We start from the raw sequence: 18,716 nt of genomic DNA, 5'->3' as shown, positions 1-18,716 counted from the left end.
TATAAAACATTATACTGGAAATCCCAAAAAATAATCCGCCGTATGTTACGAGATCAATTCTCTACATATTATATGAGGAAAATATTTCATTTATTTTAACTAGCGGTCACTCGCGACTCCGTCCGCCGCGTAATAAACAGCATAATGAGTAGCCTGTGTGTTCTTCCAGATTATGTTCTATATGTTTGCAAAACTTCATCGTGATCCGTTCAGCCATTCTAGATATACCTTCAAACTAACATCCATCAAAACATTCGCATTTATAATATTAGTAAGAAGTAAGATTTACCACTTACTTTTTTGTTATCTGTGACGTCATAATACACAGTTCTGAACAAATAAGAGCCCCCGCACACTAGACTTTTAGTCGTCCGATATTTTGATCGTAAGCTTAATCCATATGAACTATAATCGATGCAATGTGGGCACCTCCGTACAATGCTTATACTGATTAAGGTCAGGAACAAACTATCGTGCGACTGAATGTCTCCAGTGTGCGGGGGTTCTAAAGCGGGACGTAATGTCAGTCACCAATAAAATTGAAATAGTAAAATCCATTTTGAATATGCATTTAATAAAACTGTAACTTTTCATTACTTATTTTATGATTTAAATATAATATTAATACTGTAAAAGAAATGACGATTATTTTGAGTATCGCAATGTGATGAACTCATCTCTCGAAATCGTCAAAACAATGATATCATGTTTAAAATTATAAATAAGTTTATATAACAAACGGACAGAGAGATTTTAGGTAGGTAACATACGGGATTGTAAAAATATTTTATAATAATGATGGAAGCAATTTTATTACTTCTTTTTTTATGTACTTTTATGACAACTTTAATGTCAATGTCAATTGTTTTCATTCAATGATAAAGTATAAATAAAAGGTAACGCGATTGGACTAGACAAATTTTATTTATATTCTGTAAACAATATTTATAATAAAAAAATAAAATTCAACAATTGGAAAGAGATATTTTATGGCACTCAAATTTCTGCGCGATATTTATATACTATATAAAGGAACACTACTTATTTTATCGTTTGCATACACTTTGATAAATTCAACCTTGTCGAATAAACTTATTGTATGAAGAAAAAAAAATTGACTAAAATGTCAAACGACTTACGAATGCATTTTATTACTTAACTATCAGCGACAAATTATATCCTGATTCGTCACTCAAATTTCGCTAATAAGTTTACAATAATTTCATACTTATTTCAATTACCATAAGGTCTAGAATCCATTGCCGTGTTTATTGTTTGGGTGTATCTTTAGCTTCTAGTAAAGTATTGGTGACCTTTTCGAAGAGTGACCGTTTGTAGATACGAGGCTGGTCGCCGAGCACGTGCTGGTAACGGATGAACGGAGGATCGAAGAACAGAGCACCGTCTTCGTAACGTATCGGCTGAAATATACCATTATTTTGGTATAAAAAAACCCTTAATTAAAATAAATAGGTAATAGAAAACTTCGAATACAATTTTATTGGTTATATATAAATTAATCATGAAAGCAAAATTAGTATAAGGAAGGAAGTCTGCTAAAAATCATGGGACAAGTAGCGTCGGAGTCATCGACGAACAAAAAAAACATACAAACGAATTGAGTATCTCCTCCATTTTGAAGTTGGTTAACGACGAAATAATTATGTTAATAAATCGTAAATAATACAATAATAACAAATTGCTTCAGACACAAAAATTCTCATAGTTATTAAAAGCCTTTTAGATATGCTAAGATTTTAATTTACTTTCAAACAACACGGAGCTGTTAGCCTATGTTCTTGACCTGTGTGGATTTTTTTAACGAAAAATAAGGTGAAAAGCCTGTAATAATTGACCACTACCCATAGACATCTGTAATAACATATTGCGTAGTACAACTGGTACTTATTAACACTAGATTTATTGTGAACAAAATTCAAGGTTAGTCTTTACTGCATCAGACAAACGGCCAGTTTTACAAAGCTCCGATAGTCACATCAATGAGCTGCACTCGCAATTTAGGTCTTTCTCTTTGCAACCTTGGTTAAAGAATAAGCGAATGTATTGTAATCGACAAATGCATAATCATGACTATTTATAACAGACTATAGGTATTTTAATTAAGATAGTTATATATAGACTAACTGTCGCTCGACACTCCGTCCGCGCGGAGTTAATAAAAAAATAATTAGTAGTCTATGTGTTCTTTCAGACTATCTTCTACGTTTACGATAAATTTCAGCCGGATCCGTTCAGCCGTTATGGAGATACCTTCAAACAAACATCCATCCATCCATCTAAACATTCGCATTTATAATATTAGTAAGAGTAAGATACTATCATTGTTCTTAAATAAACTTGTATCAATTAATATTTCTAAGAGAATTTACATTTGTAAAATTAAACCAGGACTTCTTTGTGCAAGAGCCTATTAAAAATTTAAAGCCAATTTTCACATTTAACCCAGACTATTTTACTCTCTAAGCTATAATCATGAAATTCTTTATATCAAAGCTTATCACAGTTTATTGAAGTTAAGAAGTGAAGCGTGAAATCGTATGAACGATCAATACTAAACGCCCACGTGTAAGAGATTGTGCGTTGGTCGGCTTACGTCAGAGGGAGAAGTATGACGTCAATGAAAGTGGGTACAAGCACTTCTAACGTCATATTCCGTGTTTATTTTTAGCTCTTTTCCTAATAAGAGCAGTTAAAATTCTTTAACTTAAGTCTGCAATTAATCGATAAAATCCTTTACACGTATAAAGGTTTTACAGAAGCTTGTAAAGAATTATTTGCCTCAAAATATTGCAATTTAATATCATTATTGCTGTATAAAATTGTCCCTAATAATACTTAAGCTTGCTTATAAATAGCGTTTCGCGTACAGACAGATGTGATTCAATATATTACTATTTAACTCGACATACTTTAGACCTTATATGTAACGCAACTTTGAATGTAATTCTACGTGTTCAGTGTTAAATGTGAAGTGAAGTCAACGGACGGTGCCAGAGAACAGTCTTGTTGTGTTTACTAATTGCCTCAATTGGGCAAGCAGCCGAGCTGGGAATTATAGTTGCATGCAGATGTTTATAGGTCAAATTTGTACGAAGACTTAGATGCAATGCAATCTTAAACACTTATAATTAAAATCTTAAATTTGATCTTATAGTTTTTACTTTGCGCAAAAAATTTAAATAGTATTGCTTTCATGCTATATTCAAACAAAAGCGCACGTGGAAAGTAAGAATTGAGTCATATGATATGAAATGTGTTCTTGAAAGTTTGGTAAATACGACAACAGTCTTCATTCGTTAAATACAAGTAAGATAAAAACACGTGAGAAATTACATATTATCTTTGTATAACATTTACAATGTAATGAATCAAACCTTGATATTACATTGAAATGATGTATCAGAAACAATTCAAAACACAATTACTTCGTCATTCATTATAATGTTGAATAATTATCTTCAAATTGCTAGTTTCCGGTAAACAAATAACCCGTGGTTAATATAACCGCCTCTTTCGCGTAAACCTCACATTTAATTAATATCATCAATTAATTACATAAGTGTTAGAACGTTTTGGTCCTTCGAGCAGGATGAATAGAATCCTTCGAGCAGGATGATTACTACAATTAAAGTACATACCTCTAGTTTAAAGTTGAGTATCCGTGCTGAGGACTGTCGCTGGGGCACTGTAACGATGCGCTGTGCTGGATAATGACCGGGGTGATTTGCGGTCACTTCATAACGACCCGGAGTCAGCAAGCGGTAGTAATCACCATAAACACCTAGACAATTGTTGTGACAATTTGTACAACGTGGCGAATAGAGACATGCGTAAAGTAAGCATGTTTTCTTCCACCCTTTATTTATCTTTTCATGTCGTAATATCTGACATAAGAAAGATCTGCAACTCATCTAATTGTTGCCAGTCAAAAGACGCCTACAATAAGACCTCTGTCGTTACAGGGACGACGATGTTCTTAATTACCATATCGTCTGTGTTATTGTGGTCACACAGATCGTCTAGACATTTAATTAATTGTTTCTATTACTACTACCTAAGATATTATTAAATTTATTATTAATAAAGTGTTCCTTTAATAGGGTGTAAGAAATTATAGTCGTCAGCCGTATCTAAGTGGTTTTTACGTCCTCGCGTAATATAATTGTATTTAAATCTGAGAACATTAAGCGTGAAGGGCTGCTTGATTAAATTTATCCGGAAAACACAAACACGCTTTGATTTGCGTATCATTTTCATTAATAAAAACACATTCCGTGAAAAGAAATAATTGCAAAAATTGAAATACTATACAATTCACTCGAAAATATTCATTCATTGTTTGAACCACGAATAGTTTGATCAATAAGTTCCCACAAAGAGTATCACCGGTTTGTATACAACTGCTATTCGCTGATATGCGATACCCTACACAAAAGTCCTTTACTGGGTTTCCGGTATACCACAATTCTATTACAACGTGTTAGTGTTTACAGTATACATCGTTGTGGAGCCGTATTGTTAGCAGTATTACTTCACCACTCACGTGACGTCATACAGTCACAACAATACGATATAACACGAAAAAATCTACGTAATGCAATGTGCAACATTTGAAACAAGCTATCGTCCACGACTCAGTTTGAACGGAATTTAAAATAACTTTATTAGTAACCTACGTATTCTTCCAGAGCAGTCTGGCCAAATTTACCGAGATCCGTTAAGCCATTGTGAAGGTACCTTCTTAAAACATCCATCCATCCATCCATTCTCATTTTAAATATTAGTAAGTCGTCATTTTGTCATACAAATATTGTTTTAATAACCACATATTCTGAAATAAGCATATCGAATTCGGGTTTTCAACGTAAAATTGCGTGAGTCACTTGGGTATTTGGTCCTTCGTTAACATCGTTAGGGATTCATTTTATCTACCCTTTTTCCATGACTTGCGCTGTTTGTCAGTGTCAAGCAGACAGACAAACATAATACGTTTTTAAGACGGCATTTTTAATATTTTTGTGTAACTATATCTGCTACGATGACACGATGACAAACAAGGAAACTCTTAGTTGAATATATTGCTTGTAATTGAATGATTATGAGCACCAACAATTGTTCAACTCGGCAGTGGACGATAACACGAATTATATAAAATTGTAGTTGGGTTTTAACTGTTATTAGTTTTAAATTGATTCTTTAGTTTCACAGCTAAATGTTATCGAAGTATTCCTGGCGTAAATAGTTTTAAATGAAAGTGTTTTAATTGATTTATTGGATATGATTATACGTACCAGTAGTGACGTCATGTCGTATAGGCTTTGGCGTGTGTCCAGTTAGATTGACTACAGATATGATAGCATTTTCTAAGAAGCCAGTATCATCGCTTACGATTCCCTTTATACCGATGTGAGCCTTCCACAAATAGGCTAGCAGAGCTTCACGGTTCCTGTTCCATTCGTTCTCTAATTCATTTTCCAATGGATATTTCTTGCAACCCAATTCTAGTGTGATTTCAAATGCATTTGTAGCCAAATAGTTGAAATCTTGCATACCTAAAATATAATCAAAGTTTCGTTAATTTCAAACTCTAGTGATAATTAAACCGACAAAGATTCGCTAAGTTTTTATTAGTGTTAAAAACCTAGTGGATAGAATATGAGAGAAGAGGAGAGGAGAGAGAGAAAGATAGATGGAATCATGGATTTTCAAAAAAGGACATAAAATATACTACTTTGGAATCAGAATTGAACCATATACTATCTCGTACTTGTGACAAAAAGTACCTAACCGTTATATTGACCGTTGTGCCAACGCCGTTATTATTATGCGAGATAAAACGAATGTATAAAAATAAACATATTTTTTTACATTGACATTGAATTATGATGATGCAAATTACATTCGATTATGCGAGCTAGCCGCATAACGATACCTACAAAGTAAATCGAATGAGGGCTGTTGAATGTTTGAAAAGAAATTGGACACTACCGATTCCGACTTTACCGGTTCAACTCACGGTTAACTAGTCGTCGCTTAAATGTCATAAGCACGAGTACGTTACATTATCCCACTTCATGTACTTCCTGATAGCCAAAGGAAAATAATAATAATCTTCAGGATCCGCGTAGCCAACTATGGCCTTATCGTTTACACACAATATAAATGAATTGCTTAATGTCATGCGCTATTTCCTAGTTGGTACAGAGGAATATTAAATTTCCTTTCGTAGTATTTTACCGTATTCCGCAAAATGCTTGCACTTAGCAACAACTTTCATAGGTACACTAAATTTGGTTAATTGGAACTGGCCGTTAATACACCGGTATACGTGAAAATAAAAAAAATACTTATTCAACCTGGCTGAAAATATTGTAACAAACCTCCTTTGAGACTGTACCAGTCTGCACCATTCGTGACACCGCCCTGCTTGCCGAAATTGTAGGCTTCAGATTGGTCGGGACCATTGACGTGGCAGCCGGGTCGGTTGACTGATGCCATATCGGCGTGCGCGTTCGCGTATGCCATAGCTATTTCCCTATAGGAAGAAATTATACACACATATCGATATAATTCTAAAAAAAAATAAGAACTTAAAGTTAAAGAACTTTAACGTATCATTTATATTTAAATAGGTGTTAACAATTCGTAAAACGCGATGATTATAATAAAACATATGATAACTTTACCAATCTTTTATTTTTTCAAGGTTATCAAAAAAGTACATTAAAAAATTAATAATTTTAACTCGAGCACGCACTGATCAGACGAAACGCAAAATAGCTTTCACTTCACGCCTGTCTTTTGTGTGGTCGTAGTATTTCAAGTTGAGATATTTGTGCACCAAACAAAATATTCTACGGGATCTACTACTACTAAGCCTTCCAAAGATCTTTTTTTGAATTTACTTTTGTGCTTCGGATTAGGTATCTATCATTCGATGTTTTTACTTCGTGAAATCTGAGCGTTAAAAGCGACAGTAAATTGTCAACGGCCATGATACGCCCGCATCACAAGGATAACAGTTAATCAATCTGCGTTTGCATTCCGCGCAGATCATGTGTACCTACTAACATACAATTACTATTCTCCTTTAGCGGTCGTCAACAAAAAAAAGGATAAAAATTCCGTATTTTATTGGCGATTGGACCTTTAATCGCGCCTAATAAAATGTTGGGAATATAAAATTTCATAAATTTAATAAGTTATGTTCAGTACAGAACAAGAAAATAAAAAAACTGTTGGAAATATGTTAGATTGGCGTTTAATTAGGCAAGGTATATTTTTAGTGCGACAAGTGTGCGCGTGAGTGCGAGAATGCGAGAATGAATGGCATGAAAGAGTGAGTGCTTGAAGTTGAGTGCGGCCAGGTGTCAAGTTTGGCGCAGACAAGTTATCATAGTAATCCCGGACAGATAGCGTTAGCAGATTAAAATCTACTAATGTTTCAACTACTCTCTGGGCTTATGTCACAATATAGTTAACGAAAATTGTAGTTCAATATTGAGATTCAAACCCATGACTCAGCCATTGAGATATTGTTCGTTTCGCTTCTGAGTTATACGAGATATTTGTGCTGATAACAAATTCCTAAAAAGACAATAATTTAAAAGGGTGCTCTAAATCTGTATATGAAATAGTGGTATACAACTGATTTTGAAATTATAAAAAACAGTCTTTTATGAATTTTAATATAAAAATAACTAATTGTTTAAAAATGTTCATGTTTAGTTTGGAACAGAGTATATCACTTACTTGAAGGTATCATCATCAGGGCTGGCGGAGTACTCGGAGGCAAGGGCACCACTCCTGCTTTCATCGTAAGGGTAGTTGGCGACCAGATCTCCGCCGTGCATCGCCGCACTCAGCACAAACGGTATTGACATTATCCAGCGTATCACCGCGCGAGTTTCTGGCTCCAACTAACACAGTATCATTTATATAGACTAGCTACTAGAATATTATACACTAGCTGTAGCCCACGACTCCGTCCGCGCGGATTAAAAAAATCTTAAATAGTAGCATATGTGTTCTTCCAGACTCAGTAAAGATATATCATATTTCAACAAGATCATTCAACCAAACATTCGCATTTATAATATTAGTTGGTAAGATATCATTTTCAAGGTCATTGAAATTATACAATTGAGTCTTATTTCTAGAATTACTGGATAGATACCACAAATAAATACTCTATTCATTGTGTTAAAATAATATACAGTATGAATAATTAATAATTAAAAAAATATTTATTACACTGTAACTTAATAACAACATACGTGGGTTTTTATATAAATTTTACTATGCCTTTATAAATATTAAAATACCCACATTAAATTCAGTGTCTTAAAAATATATGCTTTTAAATTCCAATAAAAATAAAAACAGAACATTATAGTGACATCATCTTATAAATAAGATCACCTTATCTGTATATTTTTGAGTTGACCTATAATAATAAAATCAATCCAATTACTTCTTAATGCTAAGTTAATATTATATATGTACCAATATGTATTTCATGCATATTATTAGTTATAATAATATGCATGAAATACATATCGGTACATATATAATATGTGTTATTAAAGACCACTGAAATAATAAGAATTATTATATATTAACTTGTTTGTATTAAATGAACTCACTGGTGCTGCAAGTCGGGTAACATCCTTTAACAGGTGATTGTTGTGGTTGATACCAAGTCGCTCAAACTCAAATGTAATAGCATCCAAGTCCGGGAAGTTCCTGTTCAAATCCACTGAATGGTTGTTACCACGTCCAAGCAGATAGTCTTGACCACCCTTCACAAAGTACAATACAATTAAATTACTATTTAGTGTACATAGATAAAATGTATTTATGTTATAATTTTACTTACGAAATTTGTGGACAGTTGCCAACCATCTGGATTCATGGAGGGTAAAAGATGTATTCTAGTATTATGAATAAGTGTCATAATGTTAGGATCATTCTTCAAATACTGTTCACATAAATAATCAGCTAAACCGAGCAATAATTCTCGACCAAGAACCTCATTTCCGTGTATATTTCCCACATATTTTACTTCAGGCTTATCTAAAAAAACATTTTTATAAACAAAATTTTTGTATTCACATAATAAATATTTACTTTTACAATATAACTGAAACTTTGAAATTATTTTATAAAGCAGGTAGGTAACAAAAAAATAATTTAATATTTACACGTAGGCTGGTTATTTTAAGTAAATTTAATTCTACTTACAAGGTTGATGAAATCCAGGTGTGTCAGAAAATTCGATCACATAAAGGGGAACATTTCGAACAGATGGTTCTGATAAAGCATAAACTCTAGTAATATTTGGGCATTTTTGGTGAACTTCTTCCAAAACTAATGGTAATTCTTCATTATTATGGTGCTTCCAAATAAATTTAGCCGACGCGGAAAGGAAAAACGCTAAATACACGAACCGATACACAAACATCATGATATTTATTTTTTATAATATTCTAGTTATTCATTCAAACATAATTTTAGGATAACTAACGCAAGCCTAATTGATTCCTATCACACAACAAACTCAACACTGTATCGATCGTGTTTCCCGCGACCGCGACATCTGCATACATTCAAGCAAGATGACAACTCAGCGTGACAAACGTGCGCAATGCTGCCAACCCTTACGTCATGATTTAGTGATGTGATTTACAAAAACCAAACGTCAAATTTGTTTTTAAAATTCTCACATGGCAAGAATCTACTTTTATTTAAATGTTATTTATGTAATTTTGTCGTAAATAAATAAACTTTGAGCCAAAATAGTTTTAAATAATAAAGAAACTATATATTAAATATTCAAGTAATTTTGTTTGAGAAAAACGGTTGTAACCGATGACATTAAAACATTTTTACACAGTTGAAATATTTTAAATATTGTGTAATTATGTTAATGTACTATTAAATCATCTTATTACTGTTTGTACACTTATTCAAAATGATAAATCGGTTAATATAATTAAATGTTGTTATATACATAAACATCCATTTAGATGAGAAGGTGAGGATACCATAAATATACAAAAACACGTAAATAATTGGTAACAAGTAACAAATATATTGTAAGGTTATGTAATAAAAGTAAGTTGTGAAAAATTACAAATATTTATCGAAATCGAGGAGTATTTTGGAACTATAACAACACTAACTACACTACGTTCCGTTTCTCCCTGAGTATAGTTACAAATGACAACACAAAACTGAAAAAAGGCTATTATAATAACACACAATTTTTTATTTTATGTTCAAACATGCTAGTCGCTTTTATTATTAACTTGCTGTCGCCCGCGACCCCGTCCGTGTGGATATATAAAAAATTTAAAATACAAATAAGTTAAATAAAAAACAGCTCTTCAAGGCATAAATTCGAAAAGAAAAAAAAAGTAATTAGTATCCTATGTCCGTCTACTGGCTCTAAGCTACCTCCTCACCAATTTTCAGGCATATCGGTAAAGCTGTTCTTGAGTTATAAATAGTGTAACTAACACGACTTTCTTTTATATATATAGATTAATGCGTATTTTTGTTAATGATTATTTCTAATATAAAAATCACAATGGAGATTATTATCCCAAGGCCGTATAGTATGAACACCCCCTGGAAATTAACAAAGTAACTTAGGCAAACCAAACAAAGAGAAGGAGTTTAAGAGATTCTTCCACAAATACGGTTGTTAATATATAAATTATACTCTCCAAAACCTGTGTTGAGATTTATACTTACTAAAACATGACGTAAAGCAAGTGGTTCAATCTTTTCAACATCTTTCTTAGAACGAGATAATTTAACTTCAAGTTGAACCTGATAATTCAAATGTGTCAACGCTACCTAAAAATCATTTCAAGTTTTAATGACTTAGCAATAATTAAATGGGTATATAATACTTCATAATACTAAATTAAAAAATAATTCTAAAAAAATCTAGTGAAATGTATTTATTATACGTCTTAATTCTCCTACCTGTGTCTCCCATGCAAGCAAAAGTCCGGATTCGTGAAGTCTTCCTATCAATTCATTCATTTTGTTTGTGTAGGCGGAACTTTTCCGCAACATAACAACGCATTGCTCGTAATAGAAATCTTCCAACATTATTGTAAAATCCAATACAGCTTTCTCTGTTATGTATTCCCCAATGGCGTAATAACCTATATATGTTTTAAGAGAATTTATTAGGTATAAGAGAAGGGGGCAAATAAGCTGCAGGAACAAAGAGGTGATCATCGACGCCCATGGACATCCGCAAATACCAGAAGAGCTGTAGATGTATAGACGTTTTTCAGGTAGAAGAATTTTGGTTAAAATTAATTGTGATAATGAACATAAACACATAGCAGTAGTCCGAGACTTCGTCAGCCCAGAATTTAAAAGAATAAAGTCTATAATATTCCTGTGCGTATCAGCCACCTGTCCGTCTGAGTGGTGAGTCACAAATATTTATTCATATAATATATCACATAGTCCGCCACTTTCACAAGTTTTTACCTGCAGGCAGTTTCTCTATACTAAACGCCATGCTTCTAGAGTAACTCTTTCGCTCCAGTTCTTCGAAGGAATATGTTTTAAATTGATTTACCAATTGCTTAATTTGTGTCTGAAATATGTAAAACAGACATAAATAAACATTCTAACATGGCTAGACGATAGAGACAAAGAACACAAGAAGACACAAATTTTTTTGTTCAGAGGTTTAATTTACATTTTTTTCATTATAAATAACATATATTACCTCTTGTGAAAGAGCTAACGAGAATATCCAAGCATCGTGCGTTGCCCCCCATTCCATTTTTTTATCCACAATGTCTTTTATTGTATCAATTGATTTCTCATACTTAGGCACTGTGAAGGTAGACGCCAAGCCGCCTCCGTACGCATTGTCCAGCACCAAACCAGTGATAAGTAGCCATCCAGTTATGCTGCGAATCCTCCATGACTGACCGACATCACTTTGTGACTGACAAAACAATTTTATGTAATTTTATATTACTTTTTCTTACCCCTTTTTTTCCTAACATTTTAAGTTAACTACTTATACCAATAAAATAATATTACAAGACGGTCCATTGTAATGTTTTCTGACTTCCATTTAGCGCTGTCTTCGTAGATCTCCAACATTTCCTTTTTGTGATTAACAGTACCTATCATTTTCTATAATGTTAATGTTTAACTACATTGAATAAGGTTTTTGATAAAAACAAAAGAAAAAATGTGCATATTTTTATTCAAAATCAATTTCGTTTTGTAGAATATCAGCTTTTTTGCGTAAACAATTTTACAGAGGGCAGTGATGTCAATAATGATCGTAGATTTTAATCTGTAACTACAGCGTTTGTAATTCATGTAAACTTTTTATTTATTCTAGCTTGAATATCGTTTGTGGATAGCGAAATCAAACAAACATATTTTTTGCGAAACATTAAGCATCAAGTACTAGGAATTCGATATTACGACGAAAAATATTATCTCGTTTACTAGTAAAGAGCTTCATTATTTAAGGCAATCTTAGTTTTGCACTCAGAGCCGGTATTTTGTCACAAAGAGAGAGTAATGCAGACTACCGTTAGTTATTCTCGTGTTTTCCAAAGATAATTTTATATTAAAATAAAACCATGAATTTTGGATTTTTTTTTACTTTTTTTAAATCTAAATTAACTTTACTGTTACCTGTGTTATCATCATACCAAACGTTGTGAGAAAAACATTTTTAGTTGAGCCTCCTTGTGCAAAAGTCAGAGCAAATGAGGCATACAAAAACGTAAAAAATATTGCAATCCACATGTATAAGGTGAAAGGTAAGAAAGGAGTTTCCCAGCTGGCCAGCAACCTATAGTTAAAAAAACGATGAAATTACATTAACTTTTTCACAATTTGTTTTATTTGATAAATAAAAATAGAACAATTGATACCTTGGTGCCGGAGCAATGCAGGTTATGCCAGTTCTTATACAAGGAGCCGAAAAATCCAGCGCTAAATATTCTTCATACCAGGAATATAGGGCCGCTAGAATTAAATTAAAAAGAGTAAATCTAACGGTGCTTAAATATGAATTTACTACTTCTTGTTACTCCGTACAAAAATGTCCTCTTTCTTATCACCAGGAACGTTGTAAACAAACGTACTTATTCCGAGATCCACTCGGTCTTCTACCAAGCTGCCGAGAACACCAACACCGGTCATGTTTTCATATATTTCCCCCCACTGGTGCTTATCATCTCTAACAATTTCCACTGAACAATTTACCCATCTAAAAGAAAAAATAGAAACATGCTTAGGATGAAAGTAAAGACGTTGCGTCGATGGGTCCAAAATTAAGACTATGCTAGAATGTTAATATGTATCTTCACTTCAACCCAAAAATATATGAAAATATTTAATTGTTTTGTACTTACCGGCAAAACTCTTCAATAATTCTGATTTCCATTCCATCTCGACCGAATGGCACAAGTGTTGAATTTAAATCTAACAAAACATAAGGCTTGTAAGTAAAACAAGCCACCTTGACCACTTTTCCGTGCATATTTGACATGTCATGAGGGAATAAATTATTATTTTTAGTAAACTGTTTGGTGCAAGAACTCCACAGGTCTAAATAGAGTGGTTCATTGTGATTTGACAATCCGATGTATTTGTGCGTTATCAAATCATAAGATTCGCATGACTGATTAGTAGATGGTGCCACTATCAGAACATTTGGAATAAAAGTTGTTTCCTTCATTGTTAAAATTTCCATCAAATTCCCAACTACATCGATATTATAAGATTCAGGTAAAAATACTATTTTTCTGTCACTTTTTCGAGTATTCCCCAAATGAACTACTTTATCGAAGTTTTGTATAAAATCTTTGGGTTCATTTACTCTTACTATGTAATCTAAACATCCCATTTCGGAAACTTCCAGCAAATCGTTAGTTAAATTTCTTCCTTCTGGATCAATATGAACAAAGGTTTTATTATAATCAAATCGGAATAATTCACTAGAAACAAAAGCGATACAGTACGATGATTGAAAATATCGATACAAAATAGTTTGAAGTAATATTTCGATTGGAGTAAGAATCGATTTTATAAATATCATGACTATTATCAAATAGCAAACTATAAGGATAAAGTGTCGCAGACTTCAGCATAAAACATACTGAATTCACGGAGGGGTTTGTATAGCTTGCTTGTGCCTTGGTATTTACTAAAACAATTATAGGTTCTTTGTAGTTCCTTTGTGTGTAGAAAAACAAATAAAAATGCTTAGGGTTGATGTAACAACCGCGGATTCTAACGCTTTTGTAGAATTGGCAATCAGTTTTAAAATAATTCAATGTTCAGATGAAATTGTTTAATTTTGATTTGCAGTCTTCAATCTTGTTGATATTTTCTGAAACTTTGTTAGAATAATGAAAGAGACACTACCCTTCAAGATATACTTTTGTCTGTCACAAGTTTGCTTTTGCAAGAATTAAAAAAAATCCTACAGAACCACCGCGCTATAAATTACGACTACGATTCTTATACAACCATGATTTTGTATTCAAAAAAGGATTGAAATAAATGATGGCGATTTATAGTAGTTGTTTACAGACATTAACGGCTTCAAAGAACAACCTGTAATTACAGTGGAAGGAACACAATTTTTAATTTGAAAGAAAACTATAATAATAATTGTAAATGATTACAACATGTAATCCACTCCATTGTGTTATATCATAGTGACTTATGGTAATGTTTATTATCTACTCATTAATATTATGACTTTAATGACAGTAGTCACGACTCGACCGCCATTTGTAAAATGCAGTAGCAATGGAAAATAAAAAAAATGAGAATCAAAAACAACTTTTACAATAATTCCAAATTTAAAAAAAAAGTATATTAAAAATATATGCTAATAGAAAACATTTTGATTATTCATAATTACTGCTTAATATAAACGAATTACTGCTTAATATAAACGAATAACACAAGTCTTAATTCTATTAACTTTTTTGTAAACTAAATTTTTCAAACGTTTAATAAAATGTTCAAAGTTAAATAAATATTTTCATACAAAAATATTTACGTAACACACAGTTTTAAAATCACCGAAAACACTACAGCTAATGGATATTTTATTATTGTTACGCGACAAGACGCACGCGGTCGGTTAGCGCCACCATTGCTACTGCGAACGCCTCATCAAGATACTTCTTTAGTTCAATAACAATTGTTATTTGTAAAAGGAAATTCAAAATTGTAATAAATTAATTTACATGCGAAAGCATTTAAAAAGCAACAAGCAAGCCAAGCAGAAAGTTAGCCAAAAAAAAACTAACATTAATATCGTGATGTTCTATATTTCTGTTCAAAATATCTTATCCCAGCAACAAGAAGTAGTCGTACAAATGAAATTTTATTTACTAAAAAAATAAATTCTATCTAAATGGCGATTGATAATCACAATTATTTTGAAGTATCAAAATGGTTTAATCTGTGTATATTTAGAGTACAATGCGTGTGTGGTCGTTTTTCTTATTTCATGCCACCCTTACGAGCGCCGAACTAATTCCCGGCCTACCTCAAAACATTCCTTCACAACACAAACATATGTCAACTGTCGGTTTCCACTGCAGAAACACCTGCACAAAAACACCTATTGTTTCACATCAGTTTTCAATATAGATGGACTAGCACGAATATTTACGAAAATATGTAAAAGTATGAGATTTATTGGTTTAGTTTATGCCCAATAGGGTTGCTACACTTTTATTAAAAATTTTGTAGATGAAAACAAAAACGTTTTCACGAATATCCGTAATAAAGTTTAAATGTTCAGTTAAAACTGACTTTAGTTGGCTTAGCGTCAGGTGGCATAATAGTCAAGCGATAGTATATTCATTAAAAAAAACTTGGCATTAATGATAAACAAGTTCCGTAAACAGTAAGACTATACACACTAAGCTGACAAACGTCGGTGTACCGCTGACATACGATACTTTCTGGCTGTCGTTTTTTCACCATCTGTGGCACTTTTAATTAGGGGAATGTTATTCTTAATAAAAAAACGAGAACACTTTTAACGTTTAACATTATCAACAAACATCACCGAATCAAAGAATTATAAACAAAATTAGCATAATTCATATTTCTCTCTACCAGAGTGAGAAGAACGGAAAACTACTGAATTACTTTTTATATAGTTTTAACTACATGACGTAGAAATTCATGAGTAATGTTTTGATATCTTGAGAGTTAATTTGCATATACTATGTTTGAAGTTTCTTCGTTTTATGATAGATCGACAACTCATGCCTATAAAGTATCGATTTTTATGATATTTCATATCATACTTAATTGATGTGTTGTAGGGAGGGACATTATGTGCACAACGAAGAAAGATGAACTATCGATTATCGATCGTGTAAAAAATAACACAGACAATACAACTTACATATTTTATTTCTTCTTGTATTTATTTAAATTATTTGGCTATTGCATCGCACAACCAAAAAAAACAGAAAGTTATCGATTTCAAGTTATATAAAAGTCATCAAAAATCGAAAAACTTCATAACTGATTTTACCCAACCCATCCCTACGGAATTGCCAAAGTAATCATAATAAAATGAATAAACTATCATAGAGAGAACGTATACTACTTGGATGAAGACAGGGCTGGCTGTTTTCATTTAATCTTTTTTTCTTAAACGTGCGCTGGATATTTCTATGGATTGTAGCCAGTGACGTATTTCCTCTGGACACTCCGGCTTGCTGTCCGCTCCTGGTATACCTTTAAATAACCTCTCAGCGTCCACGTCCAAAAGGTTTTGACGAGACAAAACAATAGCACGGACGAACCCGTCGTTTGTCGTGATGAACTTTTGTTCGATGAAAAGCGTTTTATCCTCCCAATAGACCAGCTGTAAAGGAATGTATACATTAAACTAATTAACTTTCATTGAAAGTTTGCGAGACAGAAAGCGAACGCGAATTTAGATTTTAACATTTTTTTTTACATATGGTATTAGGTGGCAAACGTCCGCGGAGTAACAAAGCGACCCCTGCCTACCTTTAATCGACGGAGGAGTGGACGCACAGAAAGGGGATAGTTCCCCTCCTTATGCGCCCACGCGTCCTTCAAATCCAAATCCGTCTTTCGCCCACCCGACTAATTATTAAAATACCCAAAAATATATATCGTTCAATTACCTTAGTTTCAACTTTATAAAAGGAAAATATTGGAATAGTCCTCCTGTAGCGTATACTAGATGCGCCTTGCAACGCGTGACCATTGGCTGCCTTGATGTTGTCGTAAATGCCAGTTCTATCGTAAAAGTGGAACCTGGCAAAGTCCAGTTCTCGCACGTAGCGAGCGTTATTCATGTGCTTCAAGAATATATCTACATCTTGTGTTGTACAAAAACCTGGAAATTTAAGAATATCTATTTTGTACGTCTCGTATTCATAAAAGACAATATTTTTTGCGTGTATATAAGTTTTTATGATTGAAGGTTCACATGTAAGTCAACGACTGAGCTGATCTTAACTAGTGTTTCATTAAACTGGTATCCTTTCCCTGACTGGATAATAGTTATTTTTTAATTTTATATCTTTTATTCTTTATTAAATTGATTGCTGAGCTAAATCCTTGACAGTATTAAACTATTATAATTACCCTACATTCAAGTTTAAATATATAGGTATAAATAGAATTTCCGTTCTGCCATTTATAAACAATAAGAATCTATGAATATAATCTGGGTAACTACCGTTAACTTACCGTAAATTGTTGTTGTATCGTTGATTCCACATTTCTTTTGAAACAACCTTCCAGTTAATATTGTAAACGCGATTCTAAGAAAATAATTAACATCCCATAATATATACGCGAGTGCAACTAATACAAGTATAGCACAAAACATTTTTCTTTTAATTGTAAGAACAAAACACGCTCTATGGTGTCCAGCTGATAACTGATTTTATTGGGTTGCGTTAGTTTGCTGCGGAATCGACTTGATGACGTTCCGGCTGTCCTCTCTCAATGTCGATGAACTTGTTTACCGTCAAGAAGTTAGTCACAGAATGCATCGTCATGTTAATATTACATTGATAGATCAAGTAACGTGCTTTATACTACGTTTGCTATGTGCGTTTGTTATGAGAATGTGTAGGTCAATGACCTCGATCTGTCAAAATTCGAATAGTACTTAGTTGTCGATAAGTAGTTATACAGATTAGAACAAAATATTATAAGCATAAATATTTTTTATGAGTTGAAAATTCAGTTTTTTAACGCATCGCAATATGACGCGGATTCATGCACAATCTTATTTACAATGCATTGAAAATTTCAAGTTTGTTGTTTACGCAAATTTTACCGGCCTTGTATGTATTTACGACGTAAAACTTAATTATAAGGAAGTAATTATTGCATTATTTGAAATAAAATTAAATTGTTCATTATCCAACGACTATTTTAAAGTCCAATAACTGAGAACAAATAACAAGTGTGACCTTCAAACTACTAAAGCGAAAGCGACTCTTAACTAATGCATCGGAACTTTTACATATGACATAGTTACTCTATAAATATGTTTATATGTATTTACAAACGCAATTTGATCCATAGCCTAGTTTACTAGGATACTCCTAAGAGGCCGCGGACGAGAGCGAAAGCGTGCCCGTGGTCCCGTCCCG

The 18,716-nt window shown here is 32.8% G+C and overlaps 3 protein-coding genes across 3 annotated transcripts; all 3 read right to left on the bottom strand.

Moving 5' to 3' along the window:
• Positions 1 to 906: 906 nt before the first annotated feature.
• Positions 907 to 9,659, bottom strand: LOC106125479 (carboxypeptidase E). Its single transcript, XM_013322704.1, has 8 exons — positions 9,265 to 9,659; positions 8,900 to 9,096; positions 8,667 to 8,822; positions 7,774 to 7,940; positions 6,402 to 6,556; positions 5,313 to 5,573; positions 3,660 to 3,802; positions 907 to 1,421 (listed from the first exon to the last, which is right to left on the bottom strand). Exons 1-8 carry the CDS (start codon positions 9,485 to 9,487, stop codon positions 1,269 to 1,271), a joined length of 1,455 nt encoding a protein of 484 aa, XP_013178158.1. The 5' UTR covers positions 9,488 to 9,659; the 3' UTR covers positions 907 to 1,268.
• Positions 9,660 to 10,575: 916 nt separating this feature from the next.
• On the bottom strand, positions 10,576 to 14,831 carry LOC106125198 (glutamate receptor 3.4; the record flags this gene model as incomplete). The annotated part of the gene is made up of 9 exons (XM_013322306.1): positions 13,443 to 14,831; positions 13,173 to 13,297; positions 12,960 to 13,053; positions 12,718 to 12,877; positions 11,783 to 12,007; positions 11,539 to 11,647; positions 11,017 to 11,201; positions 10,780 to 10,884; positions 10,576 to 10,653 (listed from the first exon to the last, which is right to left on the bottom strand). Coding segments are annotated over exons 1-9 (1,767 nt in total), but the record flags the coding sequence as incomplete, so codon positions are not given.
• A 1,630-nt stretch (positions 14,832 to 16,461) lies between these two features.
• On the bottom strand, positions 16,462 to 18,140 carry LOC106125154 (protein THEM6). The gene is made up of 3 exons (XM_013322245.1): positions 17,800 to 18,140; positions 17,229 to 17,443; positions 16,462 to 16,939 (listed from the first exon to the last, which is right to left on the bottom strand). Exons 1-3 carry the CDS (start codon positions 17,939 to 17,941, stop codon positions 16,709 to 16,711), a joined length of 588 nt encoding a protein of 195 aa, XP_013177699.1. The 5' UTR covers positions 17,942 to 18,140; the 3' UTR covers positions 16,462 to 16,708.
• Positions 18,141 to 18,716: the final 576 nt, after the last annotated feature.

The sequence above is a fragment of the Papilio xuthus genome, unplaced genomic scaffold, assembly GCF_000836235.2.
Source record: "Papilio xuthus unplaced genomic scaffold, Pxut_1.1 DF825928.1, whole genome shotgun sequence".
Classification (NCBI taxonomy): Eukaryota; Metazoa; Arthropoda; class Insecta; order Lepidoptera; family Papilionidae; genus Papilio; species Papilio xuthus.
The sequence above is the reverse complement of the archived record's forward strand: the minus strand, read 5'-3'. Positions and strand labels throughout refer to the sequence as shown.

Excerpts from the sequence above, each read along its gene's own strand:
- LOC106125479 (XM_013322704.1), bottom strand. The coding sequence starts at position 9,487 with ATGATGTTTGTGTATCGGTTCGTGTATTTAGCGTTTTTCCTTTCCGCG. Across the intron at positions 6,557-7,773 it reads CCTGATGATGATACCTTCAA|GGAAATAGCTATGGCATACG; the intron begins GTAAGTGATATA and ends TTCTTCCTATAG. Across the intron at positions 3,803-5,312 it reads ACGACATGACGTCACTACTG|GTGTTTATGGTGATTACTAC; the intron begins GTACGTATAATC and ends ACAATTGTCTAG.
- LOC106125154 (XM_013322245.1), bottom strand. The coding sequence starts at position 17,941 with ATGTTTTGTGCTATACTTGTATTAGTTGCACTCGCGTATATATTATGG. Across the intron at positions 17,444-17,799 it reads CGATACAACAACAATTTACG|GTTTTTGTACAACACAAGAT; the intron begins GTAAGTTAACGG and ends TTAAATTTCCAG. Across the intron at positions 16,940-17,228 it reads TTTATAAAGTTGAAACTAAG|CTGGTCTATTGGGAGGATAA; the intron begins GTAATTGAACGA and ends ATTCCTTTACAG.